Source organism: Jaculus jaculus, chromosome 7 (genome assembly GCF_020740685.1).
Source record: "Jaculus jaculus isolate mJacJac1 chromosome 7, mJacJac1.mat.Y.cur, whole genome shotgun sequence".
NCBI classification, from domain to species: domain Eukaryota; kingdom Metazoa; phylum Chordata; class Mammalia; order Rodentia; family Dipodidae; genus Jaculus; species Jaculus jaculus.
The window spans coordinates 147,636,701-147,663,167 of NC_059108.1; the positions used below are offsets into that span (position 1 = coordinate 147,636,701).

The 26,467-nt window shown below is 44.6% G+C and overlaps 1 protein-coding gene across 4 annotated transcripts in view; it reads right to left on the bottom strand.

The window, feature by feature from the left end:
- Positions 1-26,467, bottom strand: part of Tecpr2 (tectonin beta-propeller repeat containing 2) — an 85,007-nt gene that overhangs the window by 46,662 nt on the left and 11,878 nt on the right. For all 4 annotated transcript variants that reach the window (XM_045155165.1, XM_045155167.1, XM_045155164.1 and 1 more), the window contains exons 4-6: positions 15,765-15,893; positions 15,110-15,241; positions 8,827-8,984 (exon numbers count right to left, since the gene is read on the bottom strand). In XM_045155165.1, the coding sequence (XP_045011100.1) occupies positions 8,827-8,984; positions 15,110-15,241; positions 15,765-15,893 (419 nt within the window). The remainder of the gene's footprint in view (positions 1-8,826; positions 8,985-15,109; positions 15,242-15,764; positions 15,894-26,467) is intronic.

The window sequence follows — 26,467 nt, forward strand, 5'->3', positions numbered from 1 at the left end:
CTGGTTCGAGGCTCGATTCTCCAGGACCCACATTAGCCAGATGCACAAAGGGGCGTACACATCTGGAGTTTGTTTGCAGTGGCCAGAAGCCCTGGCATGCCCATTCTCTCTCTCTCTCTGCCTCTTTCTCTCGCTGTCACTCTCAAATAAACAAATAAAAATACCCCCCCCAAAAAAAAATCCACACTGCATGCAATTCAATGGGAGAGACAGAAATCACCAGTAAAGATACCCAACAGTGGACACTGCAAGCCTTATATTTGGCCAGCCAGGCCAAATGAACCAACAGGTGCAAAAGTGGTACATCTATCGTGGTGGAAACCAACTACCCTCTAAATAGACTGGGGGCCTGCTCTATGGGAGGGAATACATCCCTGATACTGAAAACTTAAAACAGGAGTATAATCATGAGCCCTAGGGGTGTAACATCTGCTGATGTCTGGATAAATGTATATACTGTGCTTATCAAACTGCCCAGTAAGCACTTATCATATTATTCATACCCTTATATTAATGCTACTCTCATTTTGGGTAGAGAATCTTCTCTTTTCAGATGGCAGTGACCTTGGGACAACTCAGAAGATATCATGGTGCTGGAAAGAAGGGACTGGAGTACTGAGTAACATCTTGATCACACCTTCCAAGGTTCAGGGTTTAATGCGGAAGAGGTGGCAGAAAAGAATGTAAGAGCCAGGCTGGGCGTGGTGGCACACGCCTTTAATCCCAGCACTTGGGAGGCAGAGGTAGGAGGATCGCGGTGAGTTCGAGGCCACCCTGAGACTCCATAGTGAATTCCAGGTCAGCCTGATGACCCAGAGTGAGACCCTACCTTGAAAAACCAAAAAAAAAAAAAAAAAAAAAAGAATGTAAGAGCCAAAGGAAGGGTAGGACTCCTTACAATGTGCTCCCTCCAAACATAAAATGCCCTGGATTTCCATCACCTCACAGTGCCTGATATTACCTACATAAGACCATCATAAGAGGAGGAAAAGATCATGACATCAAAATAAAAGAGACTGATTGAGATGGGGAGGGGATATGATGGAAAATGGAGTTCCAAAGAGGAAAGTGGGGGGAGGGAGGGTATTAACATGGGATAATTTTTATAATCATGGACGATATTAATAAAAATTGAGAAAATTTTTTTTTAAAAAGGGCTGGGTGTGGTGGTACATGCCTTTAATCCCAGAACTCTGGAGGCAGAGGTAGGAGGATCACTATGAGTTGGAGGCTACCCTGAGACTACATAGTGAATTCCAGGTCAGCCTGGGCTAGAATGAGACCTTACCTCAAAAATACACAGACACACAAAAATAGGGCTGGAAAGATGGCGTAGAGGATAAGGCACTTGTCTATGAAGCCTAAGGACCCAGGTTCAATTCCCCAGTACCCATGTAAGCAAGACACACAAGGTGATGCATATATCTTGAATTCTTCTTTTGCAGTGGCTAGAGGACCTAGCATACCCACTCTCTCTCTAAAATTATATATATATATTTTATTTATATATTTATATATATATATATTTTTTTGTTTGTTTGTTTGTTTGTTTTGTTTTGTTTTTGTTTTTTGTTTTTTCGAGGAAGGGTCTCATTCTAGCCCAGGCTGACCTGGAATTCACTATGTAGTCTCAGGGTAGCCTTGAATTCATGGCGATCCTCCTACCTCTGCCTCTCAAATGCTGGGATTAAAGGTGTGCAACACTACACTGGGCTTTCCATTTACTGTTTTTAATGTAATTCTCAATTTTTAAATATTATTGTTTTTATTTTTTTGGTTTTTCGAGGTAGGGTCTTACTCTAGCCCAGACTGAGCTGGGATTTACCCTGTAGTCTCAGGGTGGCCTTGAACTCATGGCAATCCTCCTACTTCTGCCTCCTGAGTGCTGTGACTAAAGGCATGCACCACCATTCCCGGCTCAAATTGCAATCTTTTGTTTTGTTTTTCAAGGTAGGGTCTGACCCTAGCCCAGGCTGACCTGGAATTAACTATATAGTCTCAGGGTGGGAAAAACTCAAGGCGAACCTCCTACATCTGCCCCCCAAGTGTTGGGATTAAAGGCATGCACCACTACGCTCAGCTCAAATTGCAAAAAATTTAATAAAAGTAAAGCATATTCAATTCTATATTCAAGATGTATCCATTCAATTACTGATGGAAGAAGTTGAGATCCTGCCTCTCACATACATGGAAAGCTACTTAGACAAACTGTGAAGTCATCTGAGTTCTTCCTGAGTGCAGAATGACCGGTGCTGAGGTGTGCCCTTGTAGTGAATGCTCTTCAACCTGTGAGCACATCCAGCTCCACAGCACAGGCCCCAAGGGAAGGAGAACAGAGGTGACGAGGCAGGGGAGAAGTATTTCATTTTATAATGCTACCTGCATGCTTCCACTGCTGACCTCTGAAAAGCCCAAAGCCATGTTCCCACAGCCTCAGACTTGTGGAACTTCCAGACTATATCCCCAGCTTTGGGGGTTTTGAGAAAGGTTTCACTATATAGCTCAGGCTGGCTTCAAGCTTATAACCTTCCTGTTTTAGCCTCCCAGATGCTGGGATGACAGGTGTGTGCTACTACACCTTTGATTTTTTAAAAATATTTTGTTTATTCTTTATTATAGTGAGACAGAGAGAGAGAAAGAATGAGCATGCCAGGGCTTCTAGCCACTGCATATGAACTTTAGATATGTGTGCCACTATGAGCATCTGGCTTATGTGGTACCTGGAGAATTGTACCTGGGTCTTTAGGCTTTGCAGGCATGCATCTTAACTGCTAAGCCATCTCTCCAGCCCCTACACCTTTGATTTTTAGGACAGAAAGAATACAGAAGAATTTCCCTTAGCCTGCAGAGTCTAAAACATGAGCAGAGGCATCCCTGTAAAGCAGAGGCTTGGGCTGGACAGATGGCTTAGTGGTTAAGCACTTGCCTGTGAAGCCTAAGGACCCCGGTTTGAGGCTCGAATCTCCAGGACCCATGTTAGCCAGATGCATAAGGGGGAGCACATGTCTGGAGTTCGTTTGCAGTAGCTGGAAGCCCTGGCACGCCCATTCTCTCTCACTCTCTATCTGCCTCTTTCTCTCTCTGTCACTCTCAAATAAATAAATAAAAATGAACAAAAAATTATTAAAGAGGGCTGGAGAGATGGCTTAGCGGTTAAGCGCTTGCCTGTGAAGCCTAAGGACCCTGGTTCAAGGCTCAGTTCCCCAGGTCCCACGTTAGCCAGATGCACAAGGGGGCGCATGCGTCTGGAGTTCGTTTGCAGTGGCTGGAAGCCCTGGCGCGCCCATTCTCTCTCTCTCTCCTTCTATCTGTCTTTCTCTCTATGTCTGTCACTCTCAAATAAATAAAAAATGAACAAAAAAAATTATTAAAGAAAAAAAAGCAGAGGCTCATGACAAGAAGGCTTGCCCAAGTGAAAAGGCAGCATTGACCTAAGCCATGTCTGCTTTGGTAATTACACAAGGCCATGGTATACTTAAAGGACTTCACCCAGTCACAGTAAATGGAGACAAGACATAGAATGCTTTATAATTAACACGACTTAGAATTTCTGAGAAAAATTGGTTTTATGTATCTGAAAGATACTGATTTTAATTCTTCTGAATTTTTTTTTTTTTTGATTTTTCGAGGCAGGGTCTCACTGTAGCTCAGGTTGACCTGGAACTCATGGAGGTCCTCCTACCTCTGCCTCCCAAGTGATGGGATTAAAGGCGTGCACCACCAAGCCTGGCTCTTCTGGCGTCTTAAAAAAACATATATATATATATATATATATATATATATATATATATATTTGAAGCTGGGCATGGTGACACATGCCTTTAATCCCAGTACTTGGGAGGCACACGTAGGAGGATCGCTGTGAGTTCAAGGACACCCTGAGACTACATAGTGAACTCCAGGTCAGCCTGGGCCAGAGTGAGACCCTACCTTGAAAAACCAAAATAAATAAATAAATAAATAAGTGTATGTATATATGTGTGTGTGTGTGTGTGTGTGTGTGTGTGTGTATGTATATGTATGTATGTGTATATATATGTGTATACACACACACACACACACACACACACACATACATACTTAATTTATTTATTTGAGACAGAGAGAGAATATATATTTGAGACAGAGAGAGAAAAAAATGTATGCTCCAGGGCCTCTAACCACTGCAGACAAATTCCAGATACATGTCCTACCTAGTGCATCTGGCATTATGTGAGTCCTGGAAAACCAAACCTAGGTTTTTAGGCTTTGCAGGCAAGTGCCTAACAGCAGAGCCATCTCTCTAGCCCTCTTCTGGATCTTATTTTATTTTTTAAATATTTTACTTTTATTTACTTATTTAAGAGAGACAGAGTCAGACAGGAAGAGAGGAGAAAGAGAGAGAATGGGTGTGCAAGGGCATCCAGTCACTGCAAATAAACTTCAGATGCATGCACCATTTTGTGCATCTGGCTTACATCAGTCCTGGGGAATTGAACCTAGGTCCTTTGGCTTTGTAGGCAAGTGTCTTAACCGCTAAGCCATCGCTCCAGTCCTCTGCATTTTACTTTTATTTTTTGGTTGTCAAGTGTCTTAACCACTAAGCCATCTCTCCAGTCCCCTGGATTTTATTTTTATTTTTTGGTTTTTCAAGGTAGTCTCACTGTAGCTCAGGCTGACCTGGAATTCACTCTGTAGTCTCAGGGTGGCCTCGAACTCATGGCAATCCTACCTCTGCCTACTGAGTGCTGGGATTAAAGGCATGTACCACCATGCCCAGCTCCTTCTGGAATTTTATTTGGGGATTCCAAATTCCAAAATTATTCCATTTGGTGTTAAGTGCTACCATTTCTTAGTAGTATGAAGTTTTGGGTTTTATGTGTGTGTGTGTGTGTGTGTGTGTGTGTGTGCACGCACACACACATGTGCGCATGGTTTTTCAAGGCAGGGTTTAACTCTAGCCCAGGCTGACCTGGAATTCACTATGTAGTCTAAGGCTGGCCTTGAACTCAAAGCGATCCTCCTACCTCTGCCCAGCTCCCAAATTCTATAAAATATTTTATTGATTTATTTTTATTTGGTTGAGAGGCAGAAAGAGAGAGGGAGAGTGAGTGAGAGAGAAAGAATGGGTGCACCAGAGCTTCTAGCTACTGCAAACAAACTCCAGACGCATGTGCCACCTTGTGCTCTGGCTTATGTGGGTACTGGGGAATCAAGCCCAGTACCCACGTAAGCCAGATGCACAAGGTGGCCCGAGTCCTTAGGCTTTACAGGCAAGCACCTTAACTGCTAAGCCATTGCTCGAGTCCCCCAACTATTTTTTTTTTTCAAGGTAGTGTCTCGCTCTAGCCCAGGCTGACCTGGAATTCACTCTGTAGTCTCAAGGTAGCCTTAAACTCACAGTGATCCTCCTACCTCTGCCTCCCTAGTGCTGGGATTAAAGGTGTGTGCAACCATGCCCGCCCCCCCCCCCAATACTTTTAGTTGCTTAACTATTAGGAATAAAGAAAACTTTTGCCAGCCATGGTGGCATGTCTTTAATCCCAGCATTTGGGAGGCAAAGGTAGAAGGATCACCCTGAGTTTGAGGATAGCTTGGGACTCCACATGGAACACGCCTAGCATGTTCAGTTTCTTATGGTAATACCCGACAGGGACATGACTATATGCTTAATTTTTTTTTCCAGAATCTAACTTTTTGTGTTAGAATGTACAAAGCAATAAAGTTCAATGTAGTTTACTTCCAACTCAAAATTGTCATAATAATGCAATGGTTTGTAGTCATTTGCGCTAAGACATAAGACATTTTCAATGAAAATGCAGATTTTGTTTCATATTATACAGTAACTACAATTGTTTTCAACAAAGTTGGAGAAAGTTGTCATCAAACTCCTAACAAAATAGCTGCTAGCTATGAAGTTCATTGACATACATATCTAAACAGGGTAATTCAAACACATATTAAAAACAAGAGAGTGCACTGTTTTTTGCTGTTAGTTTGAGAAAAGAATCTCAACAGACAAACTCACACTCCTTATGTCAAATAATACAGTATTTTACCATCATTATCTTGTGGAACTTAGTAAATTACCAGAGAAATGACCTTAGAATCTAACTTGTTCTATTAGAATGTACAAAGCAATAAAGTTCAACATAGTTTCCTCCAACTCAAAATTGTCATAGTAATGCAATGGTTTGGTAGTCGCTTCCTCTAAGACAGAAAATTTTGATGAAAACGTGCAGATTTTATTTCATATTATAGAGTAACTTCAATTGCTTTCAACAAAGTTGGAGAAAGGTGGCATCAAACCCCTAACAATAAATACTTTCATTTATTTATGAGAGAGAGAGAGCTAGGCACTCCAGGTCCTCCAGCCACTGCAAAGTAACTCCAGATACATGTGCCACCTTCTGTATATGGCTTACGTGGGTCCTGGGGAATTGAACTTGGGTCCTTTGGCTTTGCAGGGAAGTGCCTTAAACTACTAAGCATCCCTCCAGCCCCCTGACTATATTTTTGCAATTAAGATTAAGCCGAATTGCCTGGGCCTGCGAAAATCAGCAAGTTCTGGTATCAGTAAGAGACTCCGGCTCAAAACGAGAACAGACAGGGCTGGAAAGATGGGTTAGTGGTTAAACATTTGCCTGTGAAGCCTAAGGACCACGGTTTGAGGCTTGATTCCCCAGTCCCCACGTTAGCCAGATGCACAAGGGGTGCTCGCATCTGGAGTTCGTTTCCAGTGTTTGGAGGCCCTGGCGCGCCCATTCTCTCTCCCTCTTTTTCTCTGTCTGTCACTCTCAAATAAATAAAACATAAACAAAAAATTTTTTTAATGAGAACAGACAGAAGAGCCATGGACTGGGACACTCAACATTCTGCTGTGGTTACAGCAACTGAGAACCCCTCTCACTGCAGGTGAGCAGCTGGGGCACTGCAAGTGCACAGACACATGCACACACCACACCACACAAGTCCACAGTGCTCTCCCGGACAACTCTACAATGGGATTGTGTCTCATTCTTGCCTTTGATGGGCTTGTTCTGGAGAGACCCTGTAAACAGGTGCTTCTAGCCAGGCAGCCCAGTGCCTCCCTCTTCTCCTGTCCTGTCACATAGTACACATTTGGTCAATGCCAGCCCTACCACAGCACACCTAGGACAGGTTTCCACACCAGTGGTCAGGAGGCCAGGCCTTTCTTTACATTTCACACTCCTTCCAAAAGACATGGTGCACTACAACACTGCCAGCTGAGCCAGGACTCAGCACCGGGCAGAATGCACATGGCAGAGAAAGCAGAACTAAGTTGTGTGGAACCTGCCTGCAAATTTACTGGGCTTTTCAGGGCCAACAGTGAGTGTCCTACGTACAGAAGCCAGACTGTTGATGGAGTTAAGAGGGTAGTCAGAGAAAGCAGAAGCCAAGAGGAGGTATGAGAGCAGCTGCTGTTAAGAAGGGCCGTCATGCAGAGAAGAAAATAACCTTGTACTGTGCTGCTGCAAAGGGCAGACATGAGTGTGCCCAGAGACTGGCTGTGTTTGTCTGACCTCACCCTCCCCTCCCCTCCCGATGCCCATCACGGATGGCACTACCAGCCCCATGGAGGCTCTAACAGTGCCTGCCAATTTCCCTATTCTCCATGGTCTCCTCAAACCCTCCCCACATTTGTTGGCCTGCTACCATCCTGCCCCAAACTTCTGCAAGGAAAGTGTCACTTTACTGAAAGGGAGCCATGAGATGGGAGCCCCTGAACTCCAAGTGGCCAGCCGACAGCCAGCTCCCCTACACCCATGTTGGATCCTTGTCCTCCTCCTTAGGTAAGGCCTTCTACCACTCTGCCTCCCCTTTGCTTTTCATCCCCACACCAACAGGCTGCAAAGACTACAAGGTCATTTTCCAGCTAAGTGGGACAGTGAAGCACAAGTGACACATGACCCTTTTTCCACATGGATGGCATGGCATGGGAGCTGGGACCTAACCCTTCTCTTCAGTGTCCTTTCTCCAGCAGGTGGTGTTCTCTCAGCCCAGACTCCTCCCCTTTCTGGTCTCTCCCACTTAGATTGCAGGCCAGGTGTTATGCAAGAAGGCTTCCCAGACCCAAGGCTAGGTGGAAGCCTGTTTAACCTCCTATAGCAAGCACCCTGTACTGCTCCACAGCAGGTATCACAAGAGTTAGCAAAAACTGGGTCTGTCTGTCTCCATAAAGTAGGCACCCACATCTGTCCTGCTACCCAGCCACACCCTAGCCTGCCACAGTGTGGATTGCAACGATGGTCAGGGACACAGAGGTGCTTGGCCAACACATGCTGAATCCCCAGGGCTATACTGAGGGTCCTGGCCAGAAGACACAGTATACTCCCCCAAGGCTACCCAGACTCAGCCCTAGGGTGGAGCGGCTATGACCACAGGCTCTTGAGCTCTCAGCCAGAGGCTGTTCTTATAGATTTCATGAGGTATTCTTAGTAGGCACAGGCCACCTGGAATCCCAGGCTGGAGTGGCTGTGGGCTCCCTGGCAACTAGGCAATCTAGGAGAGCTCCCAGCTACTTCTTTTTTTAAAAAATTAATTAATTAATTAATTTGACAGTGACAGAGAGAGAGAGAAAGAGGCAGAGAGAGATAGAGTGAGAGAATGGGCGCGCCAGGGCCTCCAGCCTCTGCAAACGAACTCCAGACGCGTGCGCCCCCTTGTGCATCTGGCTAACGTGGGTCCTGGAGAATTGAGCCTCAAACCGGGTTCCTTAGGCTTCACAGGCAAGCGCTTAACCGCTAAGCCATCTCTCCGGCCCTCCGAGCTACTTCTGTAACAAGATACACCACTGAGAGCCAGCTGAGTTCTTCTGAAGCTCACCTTTTTCTTGGCTGGGATCCAATCTGCTCGATGGCCTTTTCTTCAGTATAAAAGAGCAGACTTCTTTGCAAGGTGGAGACAAGCAGCACTTTCTGGCTGTAGTCCAGCTGCACGATGGAAGATGGCTCTTCCAACACCAGGTGTGAGTTGCAAACCCCCTGTGGGAGTCCAGTTAAGCCTCAGGTCAATGTTGGCACAAAGCTGCCATGCCTCCCACACAGTGAGTAAGCACCCTTGTCACTAGCTGTATTTAGGCCCATCTCGACACTTAGGTATGTTCTACGGCTGGCCATGGAGTGCACACCTGCAATCCCAGTACCTGGGAGGCAGAAGCAGGAAGATCAGGAGTTTAAGGTCAGCCTTGGCTATATAATGAGTTTGAGGTCAGACAGCTACAGGAAACCTTGTTTTAAAAAGTCAAAAAAGAGCTGGTTGTGGTGGCACACATTTCTTTAATCCCAGCACTCAGGAGGCGAGGTAGGAGGATCTTCATGAGTTCAAGGCCACCATGAGACTACATAGTGAATTCCAGGTCAGCCTGGGCAAGTGAAAGCCTGCCTCAAAAAAGGTAAAAGGGACAGAGAAGTGCTCAGCACTGCAATATCTCTATCACACCTTCCAAGGGTCCATTGCAGAAGAGGTGATGGAAAGAATTTAAGAGCCAAAGGAAAGGTAGGACTCCTTACAGTGTGCTTCCCCAGACACAAAATGGCCTGGATATCCATGACCTCACAGTGCCTGACAGTACCTACACAAGACCATCATAATAGGAGGAAAAGATCATGACATCAAAATAAGAGAGTGATTGAGAGGGGGAGGGGATATGATGGACAGTAGAATTTCAAATGGGTAAGTGGGGGGAGGGAATTAACATGGGGTATTGTTTACAATCATGGAAGTTGTTAATTATAAAAAAATAAAAAACAGTAACAGCAACAACAAAAATAGATTAATTTAAACAAGACAAAGATACACTGCTGCAACATCTCAGTCCTTTGAGGAGAGTTGGAAAGCAATGGTAAGTTATTGATAAACGTTATATACAGTGAAATCCACCATTTTTAGATTTCTGACCTTAATTTTAACAAATGTGTAGTTGTATAATCCCACTATAATCAATATGGAAAAATGTCCATTCCCCTCACATATTGAAGACTTTCAAGGCAGATTCCCCTCCATGTGAAGTTAATCAGAATGTAGAGATTTTTGGTTTTCAACTTTGCTTGTGATAAAATTAAATTATACTGTATTTTAGAAAAATGTGTACTCTCTCAGGTTTTTTTTTCAACTCTTATTAAGTACGGTGTCTTTTGTGTGTGTGTGTGTGTGTGTGTGTTTTTATTTTTTGAGGTAGGGTCTCACTCTAGCCCAGGCTGACCTGGGATTCACTATGGAGTCTCAGGGTGGCCTTGAGCTCATGGCGATCCTCCTACCTCTGCCTTCCGAGTGCTGGGATTAAAAACGTGCGCCACCATGCCCGGCTTTAAGTACAGTATCTTTAAAAGCAAATTTTCAAGGGTTTGGAGAAATGGCTCAGTTGGTAAAGTACTTGCCATACAAGTATAAGGACCCAAGTCTGGGTCCTCAGAAACCACATAAAAGCTTGGTGTAGTTGTCCACACTTGTAATCCCAGCACTGGAGAGGCAGAAACAGGGGTCTTGGGGCTTGCTGGCTAGCTTGTCTAGTCCAAACAGTAATCTCTGGTTGAGAGAGCCTGTCTCAGAAAATCAGGCAGCGAATGACAGAGAAGACACCTGACATCAACAATTTCTGGTCTTCACATATGCACACGTGCACCCATATGCACATGTACATGTATGCACACATATACATGCAAGAAAAGCCCAAAACATTACAGAGTGCTGTTGGACAACTGCTTTTCCAAACCTGATTTTTCTCCATTTAGTGGGTTGGTGGGGTATGGATGGCTTTCTTGGCTTTGTCAACAACCTGCCCACAGGGATGGGAAGGGAAGGAGCAACTAGCACAGTGGTGGCTGGTCCTGTGGTAACCCTGACACCAGATGCTCTTGCAGAGCAGTGGTCCTCAACACGGGGCCCACACTCCTAGGGGTCCCTGAGACTCTCTCAAGAGGTCTGCCAGGCCAAACCCATTTTCATATGAATGTCAAGACGTTATGTGCCACGCTCCCTGGTGGTGCATGAGTCACTGCAGAAGCATTTCGGACCCTGACACCAAACTTACAGTGGTCGCCATCCTTGCCCTGCCACATACTCACCAAGAGAAGTGTCTTCCACTGAAGAATGTCTTGGAGCAGAAAAAAATAGTAGTATTACAAAGTCTTGATCCTTAAGAAGAAGCAGTTTGGGCTGGAGAGATAGCTTAGCGGTTAAGCGCTTGCCTGTGAAGCCTAAGGACCCTGGTTCGAGGCTCGGTTCCCCAGGTCCCACGTTAGCCAGATGCACAAGGGGGCGCACACGTCTGGAGTTCGTTTGCAGAGGCTGGAAGCCCTGGCGCGCCCATTCTCTCTCCCTCCATCTGTCTTTCTCTCTGTGTCTGTCTCTCTCAAATAAATAAATAAATAAATAATTTTTTAAAAAAAGCAGCAGCAGTTTTATACTGCATGTGACACAGTGGGGCAGGCACACAGCTTCTCTGTATATTCAAGCACCTTGGGTCTCATGGAGAAGCACTTGTACATGCTTGGAATTATAAACTGACCAACTGCTGTTCCCATAGAACATTTTTAATTTATTTTTTGGTTTTTTGAGGTAGGGTCTCACTCTGGTCCAGTCTGACTTGGAATTCATTATGTAGTCTCAGGGTGGCCTTGAACTCATGGCAATCCACCTACCTCTGCCTCCCGAGTGCTGGGATTAAAGGGGTGCACCACTCATGCCCAGCTTCCACAGAACATTTTACATGGAGCATTATAACTTTTTTTTTCTTGAAAAATGTCTCATTATTTTAGGCTGCTCTTGGACTCACTATAGCTGAGGATAACCTTGAATGTTTTTGATCCTCTTGCCTTACCTTCCCAATGCCGGGATTACAGAGGTGCACCAGCATGCTCGGTTGACATTAACTGAAGATGAAGCCCAGGGCTTCCTGCATGCTAGGCAGTCACTCTACCAACTGCGCTACACCCCCAGTCCCATGAAACACATTTATTGAAAGTTATGTATTGGCCTAATTTTCTCTAAAAACAAAGTCTGCTACATTATGTTACTTTCAAGAGAAGATGAGTTTTTTTTAATTTAAATTTTTATTTATTTGAGGGAGAGAGAGGGTGGGTACACTAGGGCCTCCAACCACTGCAAACAAACTCCAGATGCATGTGCCACCTTGTGCATCTGGCTTATGTGTGTTCTGGGGAATCAAACCCGGGTCCTTAGGCTTTGCTGGCAAGTGCCTTAGCCACTAAACCATCTCTCCAGCCGAACATGAGTTTAGAAGCTTGTCTATGTGAACTAGACAAGATTCCCCAAAGCTACAGACTTTTCTGACAGGATGACAGAGTAATATTAACAAAGGTGTTTTTCTCTCTTTCTCTCTGTGTCCGTGTGTGTCCATATGTGTGAATGCGGGCACACATGTAGTAGCACAGTGTACGTGTGGAGGACAGGGACAACCTTGGAATGTAGTTCTCACCATCTACCTTGTTTCAGGCAGGGTCTTGTTTGCTGTTGCGCTTGCTAGGCTAGCTGGCCTGTGAGCTTCTGGGGACTGTCCCAGCTCTACCTCTCGCCTCACTGCAGGTGGGCTAGGAGTATAGATGTGCTAGTGTCCAGCTGCCCATGGGTTATGGGGTAGGGACTCACACTAGTGTAGCAAATGCTTTTCCACTCAGCCATCTCCACAGCCCCAAAGGTGTTTTATTTTTTATGAGAGAGCAAGAGAAAGAGAGAATTGGCGCGCCGGGGCCTCCAGCCACTGCAATCAACTTCAGATGCATGTGCCACCTTGTGTGCATGCATGACCTTGTGCACAAGCATCATCTTGTGTGTCTGAGGAATCAAACCTGGGTCCTTAGGCTTCACAGGCAAGTGCTTTAACCACTAAGCCTTCTCTCCAGCCCCAAAGGTGTTTTTTGTTAGTTTTTTTTTTTTTTTGGTATTGCATAATAAATGTGTCAACATCTGGAAGGTTTGCATCACCCTGGACTATTTTCTAAGGTGACCAACACACAGTACTACGAAACCACACAAAGGTTACTTAAGGACCCACACACAGTACAGATGAACAAGCAGGCTCCAACATAACACCACTCTATGTGGTTTCATACTCCTTGTGGAAACAAACCTCTAAAGAGCCCCGTATCATTGTGAGTACAGCCTTCAGTGAAATGAACATTTGTCAAGATGGAGGTGTCAATGAAGAACATTGACAATTATCTGAAAAGGGTATCAAACTACTGCCACTTCTACCTACATATCTACATGAGGCTAGATTTTCTTTATACTCTCCAACCAACAGTGTATTGCACCAAAAACTGCATGCAGAATCCATCCACCTTCTAATTATGCCAGACATTAAAGAGAGCTATAGAAATATAAAGTGACTCTGTAGTCCCAGGCTGGGCTTGAACTCACAGTGATCCTCCTACCTCTGCCTCCCAAGGGCAGGGATTAAAGGCATGTGCCACGATGCCCAGCCATCCTTTTTAAAAATTTGTGTATGTGTGTGGGGTGCATGTGTGCTACCATGCACATGTGAAAGTCAGAGGACAACCTCAAGGTGTCTGTGCTCTGCTTCTACCTTCTTTGTAACAGAGTCTCTTTCTGCTACAAAAATCAGTCTTGCTGGTCTGTAACTTCCAGCTCCTCCTGGCTCTGCCTCCCACTGACGTAAGTACATTGGGAGAAACAGGTGCATGTTCCACTTTTCGTTGGGCTTTATATGAGTGCTGGGGAATTGGACTCTGACTGCTGGCTCTTTGCAAGCCCCCACACCAAAGGGACAGCTTTTAAAAGCATAAAAGGTCCTAAGACCAGAGAGTTTAAGACCTATCACTAGAGAGTATCTGCAACAGCCAAGAAAAGAGTGGAAGTGTGAGTTTTTCACCACAAGAAAGTGTGTTTGAGACATTAGATATAGTACCGTGATCTGAACCCTGCATATTGTGCCATGTAACAAAGTAACACAGGATATCGCATTAAATATGTACAAATATTTGGCGGGGGGGGTCAAGATAGGGTCTTGCTCTAGCCCAGGCTGACTTAGAATTCACCTTATAGTCTCAGGGTGGTCTCAAGTTCACGGCAATCCTCTTATCTCAGCCTCCCAAGTGTGATTAAAGCCATGTGCCACTATGTTTGACAATATGTACAATTTTTGCTAATGTCTTGTCTCTTCAAGATAGGATCTTGCTCTAGCCCAGGATGACCTGGAACTCTGTAACCCCAGACTGGCCTTGAACTCACCTGATCCTCCTACCTCAGCCTCCCAAGTGCTGGGATTAAAGACATGCACTACCATGCTCTGCTTTGTTTGCTTTGAGACAGGGTTTGACTATATAGTCCTGGCTGGCTTGGCACTCACTATGTAGCCCAGGCTTGCTTCAAACCTGTAAAGATCCTCCTGACTTGGGCCTCCCAAGTGCTGAGATTATAGGTACACACCACCATGTTTTAGATATGTACAATTCTCATTTGTCAGTTCCAGCAGGCCAGCTCTTCAGTTATAGGAGTAGGAAGTTACAAAATACTGGAAAACTCCATGAAAGAAAACACAACAAATAAAAACTGACATCAAGAACACAGGCTGGTAGGGGGGAGCACAAACTGAAGTAGGTGTAGTGACATAGGCTGTGGTGGTTTGATTCACGGGTCCCCCATAAACTTAGGTGCTCTGAATGCTAGGTTCCCAGCTGATGGAGATTTGGGAATTCATGCCTCCTGGAGGGAGTATATTGTTGGGGGCGGGCTTATGGGTTTTATAGCCAGTTTCCCCATGCTAGTATTTGGCACACTCTCCTGTTGCTATTGTCCACCTTATGTTGGCCAGGGGGTGATGGCCACCCTCTGCTCATGCCATTGTTTCCCTTGCCATCGTGGAGCTGCCCCTTGAGCCTGTAAGCCAAAATAAATCTCTTTTTCCCAGAAGCCGCTCTTTGTTGGGTGACTTCTACCAGCAATGTGAACCAGACTGCAACACAAGAGCATCACCATGAGCTTGAGGCCAGCCTGGGACTACAGAGTGATTCTGGGTTACAGTGAGACTCTATCTGGAAAAAGAACAGAACTAAAATCCAATTATGGTTATAATAAAAATTTATTTCCAATGGAAGAAAACAAGAGCCAACATTTCTGAAAATGTTACCTGGTCTAGATCCAGAGAAGAGTAGACAATTTTCCCTTTGTCATCCCCAGAGAAAAGCTTCATTCCATTGGGGCTCCAAGCCAGAGCTGTGATGCTGTTTTTGTGAACACCAGTGACATCAAATCTCCGAAGCTATGAATAAACGATTAAAAAAAAAGTAGACACAATGCAAAAGATAATTGAGGAGACTAAGCTCTGGGGCCTCGTTCCTTCCAACAGTGAGCTGGTTTTCCACATAACACTGGGCTCTTGGGCCTTGCTCCTATCTACGGAGGAGATGGTTTTCCATATGGAAGCCAATCAAAGTGCCATCTATTTGTCTACATTCACATTTCACAGCCAAACACAGTGGCGCACACCTTTTATCCCGGCACCTGGAAGGCAAGGTAGTAGAGGTGCCATGAGTTTGAAGTCACCCTGAGACTACATAGTGAATTCCAGGTCAGTCTAGGCTACAGTGAGACCCTATCTCAAAAAAACAAAACAAAACTAATTTTCAGAGAGAACAAAAGAGAATATTAAGCCAAGGGCTCAGAGACAAAATTGTTATCTTATTATAAGTAGCACATTATGCTAAGCGTACATTTTGTAGGCAAATGAGAGTTTCTCATTTTTAAAATTCAAAGTGGATTGTACTAAACCAATGAGGACTTACCTGTTTATTTCTCCCTGGCAATGAAGACACAAGTTGAAAAACTGCAACCCTCCCAGAGGCAGTGCCGGCTGCGACAAGGTCATCAAAGCAGCTGAGCAGCTTCACCGCGGTGACAGATTCTGTCTTCCCCTGTAAGAGGAAGCACCAAAATAAGTGGATCTGTAACCAGACAGGCATTCAAAGTACAAGACAAGAAGACAAGCCACAAGAGTAAACACACACACAAAAAAAACAAAACAAAACAAAAAAGAGTAAACACAGTCACAGGCCGATAGCCCTTATGTTCCTGACTGGAAATGATGCCAGTCAGGAGACAACTGCATCACTTAAAGCCAATCTTCTTTTCATTTCTGGGGTCCCTGCTCTTACCTTTTTCTTTTTACTATATTAAAATACACAGAGGAGCACTGGAGAGATGGCTTAGTGGTTAAGCGCTTGCCTATGAAGCCTAAGGACCCCAGTTAGAGGCTCAATTCCCCAGGACCCACATTAGCCAGATGCACAATGGGGTGCATGTGTCTGGAGTTTGTTTGCAGTGGCTGGAAGCAATGGCATGCCCATTCTCTCTCTCTCTGTTTGTTGCTCTCAAATAAATAAACATAGCAGGGCTGGAGAGATAGCTTAGCGGTTAAGATGCTTGCTTGCAAAGCCAAAGAACCAAAGTTTGATTCCCCAAAACCCACATAAGCCATATGCACAAGGTGGCACATGCATCTGGAATTCTTTTTCAATGGCTGGAGGCCCTGTGTGCCCACTGCCTCTCTATTTGACCCCCTCCCCGCTTCTTTCTCTCCTTCTCAACTAAATTAACACAAACAGACAACAACAACAACAACAAAAACACAGAACATAAAATGACCATATTAACCATTTAAGTGTACATTTCAGTGTACAATGTATTCACAATGTACAGCCATCAATCACTACCCTCCATTACTACTGCCCGGCTCCAGACTTGTGTTCATTTTGCAAAATAGGGACTTGAAACTGATTAAACAATAAACCCATTCTTACCACTGCCCCCACCCCCAGCTCCCAGCAACCCTGTTCTACTTTCTGTTTCTACTATTCTGACTACTAAGTACTTTTTGTTTTGTTTTGTTTTCAAGGTAGGATCTCATTCTAGCTCAGGGTGACCTGGAATTAGTCTCAGACTGGCCTCAAACTCACAGCAATCCTCCTACCTCAGTGTCCCAAGTGCTGGGATTAAAGGCGTGCACTACCACACCCAGCATGACTACTAAATACTTTATCAGTGAATTATATTGCCTTTTTTCCTGGCCTCCAAAGGCATGTGCCCACATATGGTACTTGCACTCACGCATGCATACATACAGAGGCACTAAAAAAATGACTAGAGGGCTAGAAAGATGGCATAGCAGTTAAAGTGCTTGCCTGCAAAGCCAAATGACCCAGATTTGATTCCCCAGCACCTACAAAAGCCAGATACGTAAGGTGGCACATGCGTCTGGGGTTCAGTTGTAGTGGCTGGAGGCCCTAGCGCACCCATTCTCTTAAATAAATAAATAAAAATTAAAATAAGTTGGGGAGGGAGGGAATTACCATGGGATATATTTTATAATCATGGAAAATGTTAATAAAAATTAAAAAAATAAAAAAAAATAAAAAAAAATTAAAATAAGTTAAAAGAATGACTGGAGCTGGGTGTAGTGGCATAAGCCTTTGATCCCAGCACTTAGGAGGCAGAGCAAGGAGAACTGCTATAAGAGTCCAACCTGAGACTACATAGTAAATTCCAGGTTAGCATGGGCCAGTGTGAAACCCTACATTGGAAAAAAACAAAAAAGACTGGACTGGAGATGTAACTTCATATTTGCCTGGCATGTATGAAGCCCTGCCACTAATAAAACATAAAGCAAAATATGGGCTGGAGGATGGCTTAGCAGTTAAGGCGTTTGCCTGCAAAGCCAAAGGACCCAGGTTTGATTCCCCAGGACCCATGTAAGCCAGATGCACAAGGTGGCACATGCTTCTGGAGTTTGTTTTGCAGTGGCTGGAGGCCCTGGCGCACCCCTTCTCTCTCTCTCTCTTTCTGTCAAATAAATAAATAAAACAAAAAAAATCAAAATAAAATAGGAGAGTGGGAAAAAAGGGAGGAGAAGGGAGGGAAGAAAGGAGGGAAGAGTTTGGATTATAGCTCACTGGTACAGTGCCTGCCTAGCATGTCTAAGTCCCTGAGTTTGTTACCCAGTGCCACCAAGGAATAAAGAGAAACAAAGCCCAGCATGGTAGCACACACCTTTAATCCCAGTACTCAGGAGGCAGAGGGAGATGAGTTCAAGGCCACCATGAGACTACATAGTGAATTACAGGTCAGTCCGAACTACAGTAAGCCCCTACCTTGAATCCCATTCCCCCAAAAAAGAAGAAAGAAAAACAAAAACATGTCATATATATGCTTATCATTCTCTAAAAAAAAGGTGGGCTGGGGCTGGAGAGATGGCTTAGATGTTAAGGTGCTTGCTTGCAAAGCCAAAGGACCTTGGTTCAATTCCCCAAGACCCACATAAGCCAGATGCACAAGGTGGCACATGCATCTGGAGTTCATTTGCAGTGGCTGGAGACCCTAGCGTGCTCATTCTCCCTCACACTTTCGCTCCCTCTGACTCTCTCTCTCTCTCAAATAAATAAGTAAAAATAAAATTTTTAAAGCTGGGCATGGTGGCACACGCCTTTAATCCCAGTACTCTGGAGGTAAAGAGAGGAAGATCACTGTGAATCTGAGGCCATCCTAAGATCACATAGTGAATTCCAGGCCAGCCTGGGCTAAAGTGAGACCTTACCTTGAAAAACAAAACAAAAGCAATTTTTTTAAGTGGCCTGGAGAGATGGCTTAGAGGTTAAGGCGCTTGCCTGCAAAGCCTAAAGACCCAGGTTTGATTCCCCAGGACCCATGTAAGCCGGATGCACAAGGCAGCACATACATCTGGAGTTCATTTGCATGCAGTGGCTAGAGGTCCTGATGCACTGTTCTCTCTCTGCCTCTTTCTTTCTCTCAAATAAATAATTTTTTTTTTTTAAGTGAGGGAAAGTGAAAGAGAAAGAGAGAGAGAGAGAGGGAGGGAAAGGGAGAAAAACAACACAATAAGTTGAAGGTTTAAAAGGCTGGAAAAAGATGCTCTACGTAAGAGCTGGAGGTGGTTCAGAGGCCATAGGCTCCATCTCCAGCAGCAAAAAGTAAAATGACACCAACAAAAATCCATGTAAACAGCAATCAAGAGATTAGGGGTTTAATATGATGGAGAATGGAATTTCAAATGGGAAAGTGTGGGGGTGGGGAGGGAGGGAATTACCATGGGATATATTTTATAATCATGGAAAATGTTAATAAAAATTAAAAAAAAAAAGAGATCAGGGGTTGAGGGAATTACCATGGGATTTTTTTTATAATCATGGAAAATGCTAATAAAAATTAAAAAAAAAAAGAGATCAGGGGTGGCTAACCACCACCCACCTGCTTTGAGATAGGCCACTAATAAGACTAAAGTTACTGACAGTGAGTTCCTGAGATCCTCCTGTCTCTGCCTCCCCAGTGCTGGGATTACAGGTATGTACCACCATGCCTGGCATTTACATGTGAAATGTTGACTGAACCTAGGTACTGATGCTTGCACGGCAAGTACTTTACCCACTGAGCCATTTCCCCCAGCCACCTACCTTTCCCTGTGCACTAGGTTCCCTTTTTAATGTCCTTCTCACACATAGCTGCTTCTCAATGTCCTAATCTTTAATACCTGGTCCCCACAGGGCATCAGCTCCTTAAAACCTCCTAGAATACTTCAGCTGGAGAGGAAGGGGCCTGCAACAGGGAGAGGAAGTTCAACAATGGCTCACCACCTTTTTGACACAGCTCTGTGATCAGAAAGAGCAGTGAGCAGTCAGACACAGATTCCAAACAAGTGGAGGACAGGGTACCTTCTGACCACCCTGGAGCCTGGCACAGCTGATTATCAGGTGCTCTGGGAACATACTTATAGCTGCTTTCCACAGGGCCTGGAGTGAAGGATGGGGAGGTGCTATTGTGTCAAGGACTAAAATTGGACAAAACTGACTGTCTCTAGAATTCACAAACCATAACATACTCCAGAGTTCTGGAACAATTTGTTGGACAGATTCTACCAGAACAACTGCTGGCTAGTTACCTGTTTCCTATTCTGCTACTATCCTCTCAAAATCTCCTCCCTTTTAATCTTCAAAATGACAAAAATTTAAAATCCTTATTTCTCATGAAATAATGCTGATTGGTAAAGCATAACTACAGTGAGAAACTAAGGAGCCTTGACAACACGTTTCCCAAATAACAAAAACTGAACTCTAAGGTCAGATGAGCCACGTGAGCCAAGCTGGATTTTATTCTGCTTACCTCAGTGTGGACAAGTCAACTAACCAGCATGAAGCGATGCTTATCCATCCCCACCTGTCCCACAGGTTTGCTGAGAGGATTAATTGGAGGATACATCTGAGTTATAAACTGATTCCTGGCACACTTAGTTCTTAGATCAGTAACACTATTAAATAACATTGATTCTAGCCTTCCTAGTTGGTTGATTAAAACTATTTGGCCAGGCACAGTGGCACAGCACTTAGGAGGCAGAAGTAGAAGAATTGCCATGAGTTTGAGGCTAGCCTGAGACTACATAGTGAATTCCAGGCCAGCTTGAGCTGGAGACCCTACCTTGAAAAACAAAAAAACAAACAAACAAAACCTATGTGGGTGGGATGACCTGGCTTGGTGGTTCATGCCTTTAATCCCAGCAGTAGAGACTAGCAATAGAAGGCAGAGGTAAGAGGCTAGCTATGAGTTCGAGGCCAGCTTGGGACCACATATGAATTCCAGGTCAGCCTGGACTACATCAAGACTCAACCTTAAAAAAAAAAAAGAAAAAGAAAAAAACTATGTGGATAAGCACACAGATATTAAGGCTTCTAGACATGTGAGTGATTATCTTTTTAATTTGAATTCATTCATTCAGAAAAATTACATAACTGCTTTCCTCTTGCTAAGGCATACGGCAATATCTCCTATTAACTACTTTAATCTCTGATGCACTAATTTATGTAGCAATCAATGTGCCAAACATCTAAGAGTACCTCCGTGTTCCAGGCGCCAGAGGAGCTGCTGCAGCTTAAACTGGGTCACAGTGCTGGCCCTCTTACAGCCTCGCTGTAGCAATGAGGCAAGCACATGAAAAGCTGCCCACAGCAACTGGGGGTGGAAATGACAGAGCTCACTTTCATCTGGTACTTTACAGCTCTCAGGGTATTTTCATGGGCTATAAATATGTCCAGTGCCAGATGGTGGTACAGGTTAAGAGATTTGGATCTCAAGCAACAGGGAACAGAGGGATGCCTTGGAGATTCTTGATCCTGCCAGCCTTAACAGTCAAGGTTTTATCACCCTGCTTAGGAGCATGGTGGAGGAAGGAAGGAGCAAGCCAGGCAGAAACCAGCTAGAGCCTGCTGCAACCATTCTGGCCAGGGTTCGTAAGGCCAAGACTAGCAACAAGGTAAATGGAATGGGCCACCAAGGCAGAAAACCACAGTGAAGAAAGACTCCCTCAGGACCTGGGTGGAAGGGCAACCACAACATAAAAGCCCCACTGTAGCTCTTCTTTCGTGTTTCCTGTCAGGTGACTTGCTATACCCATGACCCGTATCACTGAGTCCACGCCAACTCTGAGGGTGGTGCTGCCATTCTCCTCATCTTGCAAACAAAGGGCTGAGCTCCAGAAGCTAAGTGACTTGTCTAAGCTAGCTAGAATCAAGAGTCAGGGTTCAAACACAATTTCTTTAAAATAATTTTTTTTTTTGAGGGCTGGAGAGATGGCTTAGTGGTTAAGGCACTAGCCTGCAAAGCCAAAAGACCTAGGTTCAATTCCCCAGGACCCACATAATCCAAATGCACAAGGCAATGAATGTATCTAGAGTTTGTTTGCAGTAGCAAGAGGCCCTGGCACGTCCATTCTCTCTTTCTCTGCCTCTTCCTCTGTCTCGCTCAAATAAAATACTTTTAAAATTTTATTTATTTATTGTTTTCTTTTTGGTTTTTCAAGGTAGGGTCTCACTCTAGCCCAGGCTGACCTGGAATTCACTATATAGTCTCAAGGTGGCCCCAAACTCATGGCAATCTTCCTACCTCTGCCTCCTGAGGTTGGGATTAAAGGCATGTGCCACCATGCCGGCTATTTTTGTTTATAATCAGACAGCAATAGAAAGGAGACAGACAGAGAGAATGGATATTCTAAGGCCTTTAGCCACTGCAAACTAACCCCAGATGCATACACCACCCCAAGCCCACAGGGTTTGCAAGCAAGCACCAATAACTGATGAGCCATCTCCCCAACCAATCTTTTTAAAAAAATATATTTTAGGGCTGGAGAGATGGCTTAGTGGTTGAGGCGCTTGCCTGCAAAGCCAAAGGATCCTGGTTCGATTCTCCAGGACCCACATAAGCCAGATGCACAAGGTGGCGCATGCGTCTGGAGTTCATTTGCAGTGGCTAAAAGCCCTGGTGTGTCCATGTTCTTCCTTCCTTCCTTCCTTCCTTCCTTCCTTCCTTCCTTCCTTCCTTCCTTCCTTCCTTCCTTCCTTCTTCTCTTTCTCTCTGTCTTATTCCCTATCTCAAATAAATAATTATGTGTGTGTGTGTATTATTTTTATTTGCCCATATACTATTGCCAATGTAAACAAACACTAGTTACATGTGTCAGGATGTACCCAGGGAGGCTGACTAACAACCCTTTACAAGAGACTGAAGCCAAGAGCTACCTGGTCCTTTGACTACGCATTTATGGCTACACAGACAAATACTCAGAATCATGACCTATACATTCATTCCCCACTGGCCCATCAGTACAGGCAGCAACTTTAAGTACAAAAGCTGAGTGACAAGCAGGGAGGAGTTTCTGGAAAAGTGACTGTCCCATTAGAAGACCAGAAGGATCTCTCCTCGAAAGCTGCTGCGGCACAGATTTCAGCAGACTCAGCCTATCAATGGTCCCCTTGCAGCACAGGCAGTCCAGGCTGATGTTTAATTTTCCCAAAGGACATAGGGACAGTTCTGTCTTGTTCTGATTTGGGAGACATTCTTCTATCTCTTTGAAATGTCTCTGTCCATCTGTGATCACAATCTATTGGGTGCTAACTCTCCTGTTTCCCTCATCCCAACTTCAAAGGCTACATGTTGTTGCCCTCTCTACAATAACAGAATTCCCGGAGACAGAAATCTAGAAATCAAATATGTCGATATGAAAAAATAAAATAGGCTGGGCATGCTGGTGCATGCCTTTAATACCAGCACTGGGGAGGCAGAGGTAGGAGGATCGCCTTGATTTCAAGGCCACCCTGAAAATACATAGTGAATGCCAGGTCAGCCTGAGCTAGAGTGATACCCTACCTCAAAAAAACAAAATAAATAAATAAAATAAAATAGTAGGTGGGTGTGGTGGCACACACCTTTAATCCCAGCACTCAGGAGGCAGAGGTAGGAGGATCGCTGTGAGTTTGAGGCCACCCTAAAACTATATAGTGTATTCCAGGTCAACCTGGGCTAGAGCAAGACCCTACCTTGAAAAACCAAAATAAATAAATTAATTAAATAATAATAAATTAAATAAAATAGGGCTGGAGAGATCACTTAGCATTTAAGGTTCTTGCCTACGAAGCCTAAAGACCCAGGTTCAATCTCCCAGTACCACATAAGCCAGATGGACATGTTGGCACATGCATCTGGAGTTTGCAGTGGCTAGAGTCCCTGGAACACCCATTCATTCTCTCTCCCTCCCTCCCTCTCTCTGTCTCATCTCTCTCTCAAATAAATAAATAAAAATAAAATATTTAAAAAAATAAAATATAATGGAGAATGGAATTTCAAAGGGGAAAGTGTCAGGGGGGAGGGAGGGAATTACCATGGGATATATTTTTTTATAATCATGGAAAATGTTAATAAAAATTTTAAAAAAAATAAATAAATAAATAAAATAATAAGGCCAGGCATGGCCTTTAATCCCAGCACTAGGAAGGCAGAGGTAGGAGGATCACCATAAATTCAAGGCCAGCCTGAGACTACATAGTGAATTCCAGATCAGCCTGAGCTAGAGTGAGACTCTACCTCGAAAAACCATAAAATTAAATTAAATTAAATTAAAGTAAAAATGTTGATATAGCTGGGGTCGATAGCACATGCCTTTCATCCCAGCACTTGGGAGGCTGAGGTAGGAGGACTGCTTTGAGTTTGAGGCCAGCTTAACAGTGAATTCTAGGTCAGCCTGGGTTACAGCAAGACCTTATCTCTATGTAGTCTCAGGGTGGCCTGGAACTCACAGTGATCCTCCTACCTCTGGCACCCAAGTGCTGGGATTAAATGCGTGTGCCATCACAACTGGCAAGACGCTATCTCTAAACAACAAAAAATGTTAAGGAAGCCAGGTATGATGGCTCATACCTGTTGTGATCTGTTAGTTCTGTTGTCAACCTGACTTGACTAGGAATCCACAGACATTCCTCCTGGGTGGGTCTCACAGGTTGTGTGCAGGAAGGGTTGACTGCAGGCCTCCTGGTGATGGGCTTTATGTAAGGAAGCTCAGGGAGAAGAGAATCCCTTCCTCCCACCTGGCTGCAAGTGCTGCTGGTGGTGAGTGCTGCACAGGCTCCTTTCCTGTTCGGCTATCATTTGTTGGCACTGGAACCAAGTATCCTCAGCCTTCCTGTGTGGAGTGAAGACCAGCAGCTCTCCAGGAAGCCTCCAGACCTGAGCAGCTACCTGGTTCCTTGACTCTAAGGCCTATAGACTGCTATTGTTGGACTGCCTTAAATTAATCAAATAAATTCATCCTCCCCCCTTGGTTTTGAAGCAAGCCCAACAGACTGGCCTATTTTTTTTAAGGTAGGGTCTCACTCTAACCTAGGCCAGAATGGAATTCACTGTATTCTCAGGGTGGTCTTGAACTCATGGCAATCCTCCTACAGGACTCTGTCTCCCAAGTGCTGGGATCAAAGGCGTGTGCCATCACACCGGACTTTGATCTTGTGTGTGTGTGTGTGAGAGAGAGACAGGGAGACAAAGAGAGAAAAAGAAAAGAACTGGCACACCAGAGCCCCCACCCACTGTAATCCAACCCCAGACATGTGAACCACGTTGTGCACATGTGCAATCTTGCATGCTTGCATCGCTTTTTGTGTCTGGCTTACATGGGACCTGGCGAGTCAAACATAGGTCCTTAGGTTTTGCAGGCAAGTGACTTTACCGCTAAGCCATCTCTCCAGCCCTAAATTCCCATTTTAAGACAATTCATTCTATCAGTTCTGCTCTTCTAGAGAACCCTAATTTATACACCTGTAATCCCAGAACTCAGGAGGCTGAAGCAGGAGTACTGCCATGAATTCAAGAAGTCATGAGTCAAGGAGTAGCTTAAGCTACAGAGTGAAACCTTATCTCAAGAAAAAAAAAAAAACAAAAACAAAACCAGGCGTGGTGGTGCACGCCTTTAATCCCAGCACTGGGAGGCAGTGGTAGGAAGATTGCTGAGAGCTCCAGGATACCCTGAAAATACAGAGTGAAGTCCGTCTGGGTCAGCCTGAGCTAGAGTGAAATCCTACCTCAGGGATGGAGACACACACACATTTTTTTAAGAGAAGGTCTTTTGATCTGAAAGTGCCAGAACTGGTTTTCTGACCAACACATCAGGAAGCATCAGGCTGGCACCAGTCACAGCACTTTGGCAGCTACTTCCTTGACACAAGGACAAACCACATCACACGGCAATGTTCTCTGTGAGCAAGTTCCAGGACCATGAAGTCCCATAAAACTTCCTTATGAGCTTTTTGTGCCAAGCCTAAGCTCAACAAACATGAGCAGAGACTGCGAACACATCAAGTAACAAGTAGACCTGAAATATCTGAGAAGGGCAAAGAAGGAAAGGATTCACAAGAACTGTTTTACTACTTTCCTTCTTGACTCACTAAGACAGTCTTTTAGTGAGCTGAAGTGAGACAAGGTACCTGCTTCCTGGAATAACCTTAATCCACAACAAAAATGAGTAGGGAATGTTGCCTGGAGTTGAAGGAAGAAGTCTGGGCCTGGGACTCACAGAGAGAGGCTTAAACAGAACATAAAGGAAAACACCCACACTCATCACCCAAGCCTCTGCTGTCAGGAGACAGCGGTATAATCCTCCTCTCCTATTCCCAACGCCTCCTGCATGCTGGGCAAACACACCACCACTGAGCTAACTCCCAAGCCCTAATACTTTTCAAATGCTTGGCAGGAACCTTGTCTCATTTTCCCTTCTACATGCATACTGATGTTTCATGCCACTCACTGGGACCATCTCAAAGCATAGCTTGAACTTTGCCAATCCTGAGCACCCAAAACCAAATCCAATGCCAACATGATGCCCAAGAGGGATCACATTTCAGCATCACTTTAGAAAATACTGATCAAATTCTAAACTATGACTTTCTGAGTAGAAAACGGTATGGACATGTCCAAGCCCAGGGCCTTTCCATTCCTCCTGGGAACAGCCCACCCTAGGCAGATCAGCATAGTATGCTGAGCGTGCTCATTAGGTCTTTGCTAAGTGTCAGGTTCTCGGCCAGACCTTTCTCTTGCATGGCCACACCCCTTCCAGTACCCATTAGCCCTTTCTCTGGCATATTTGCTTACTTCTACATCCAGTTGACTT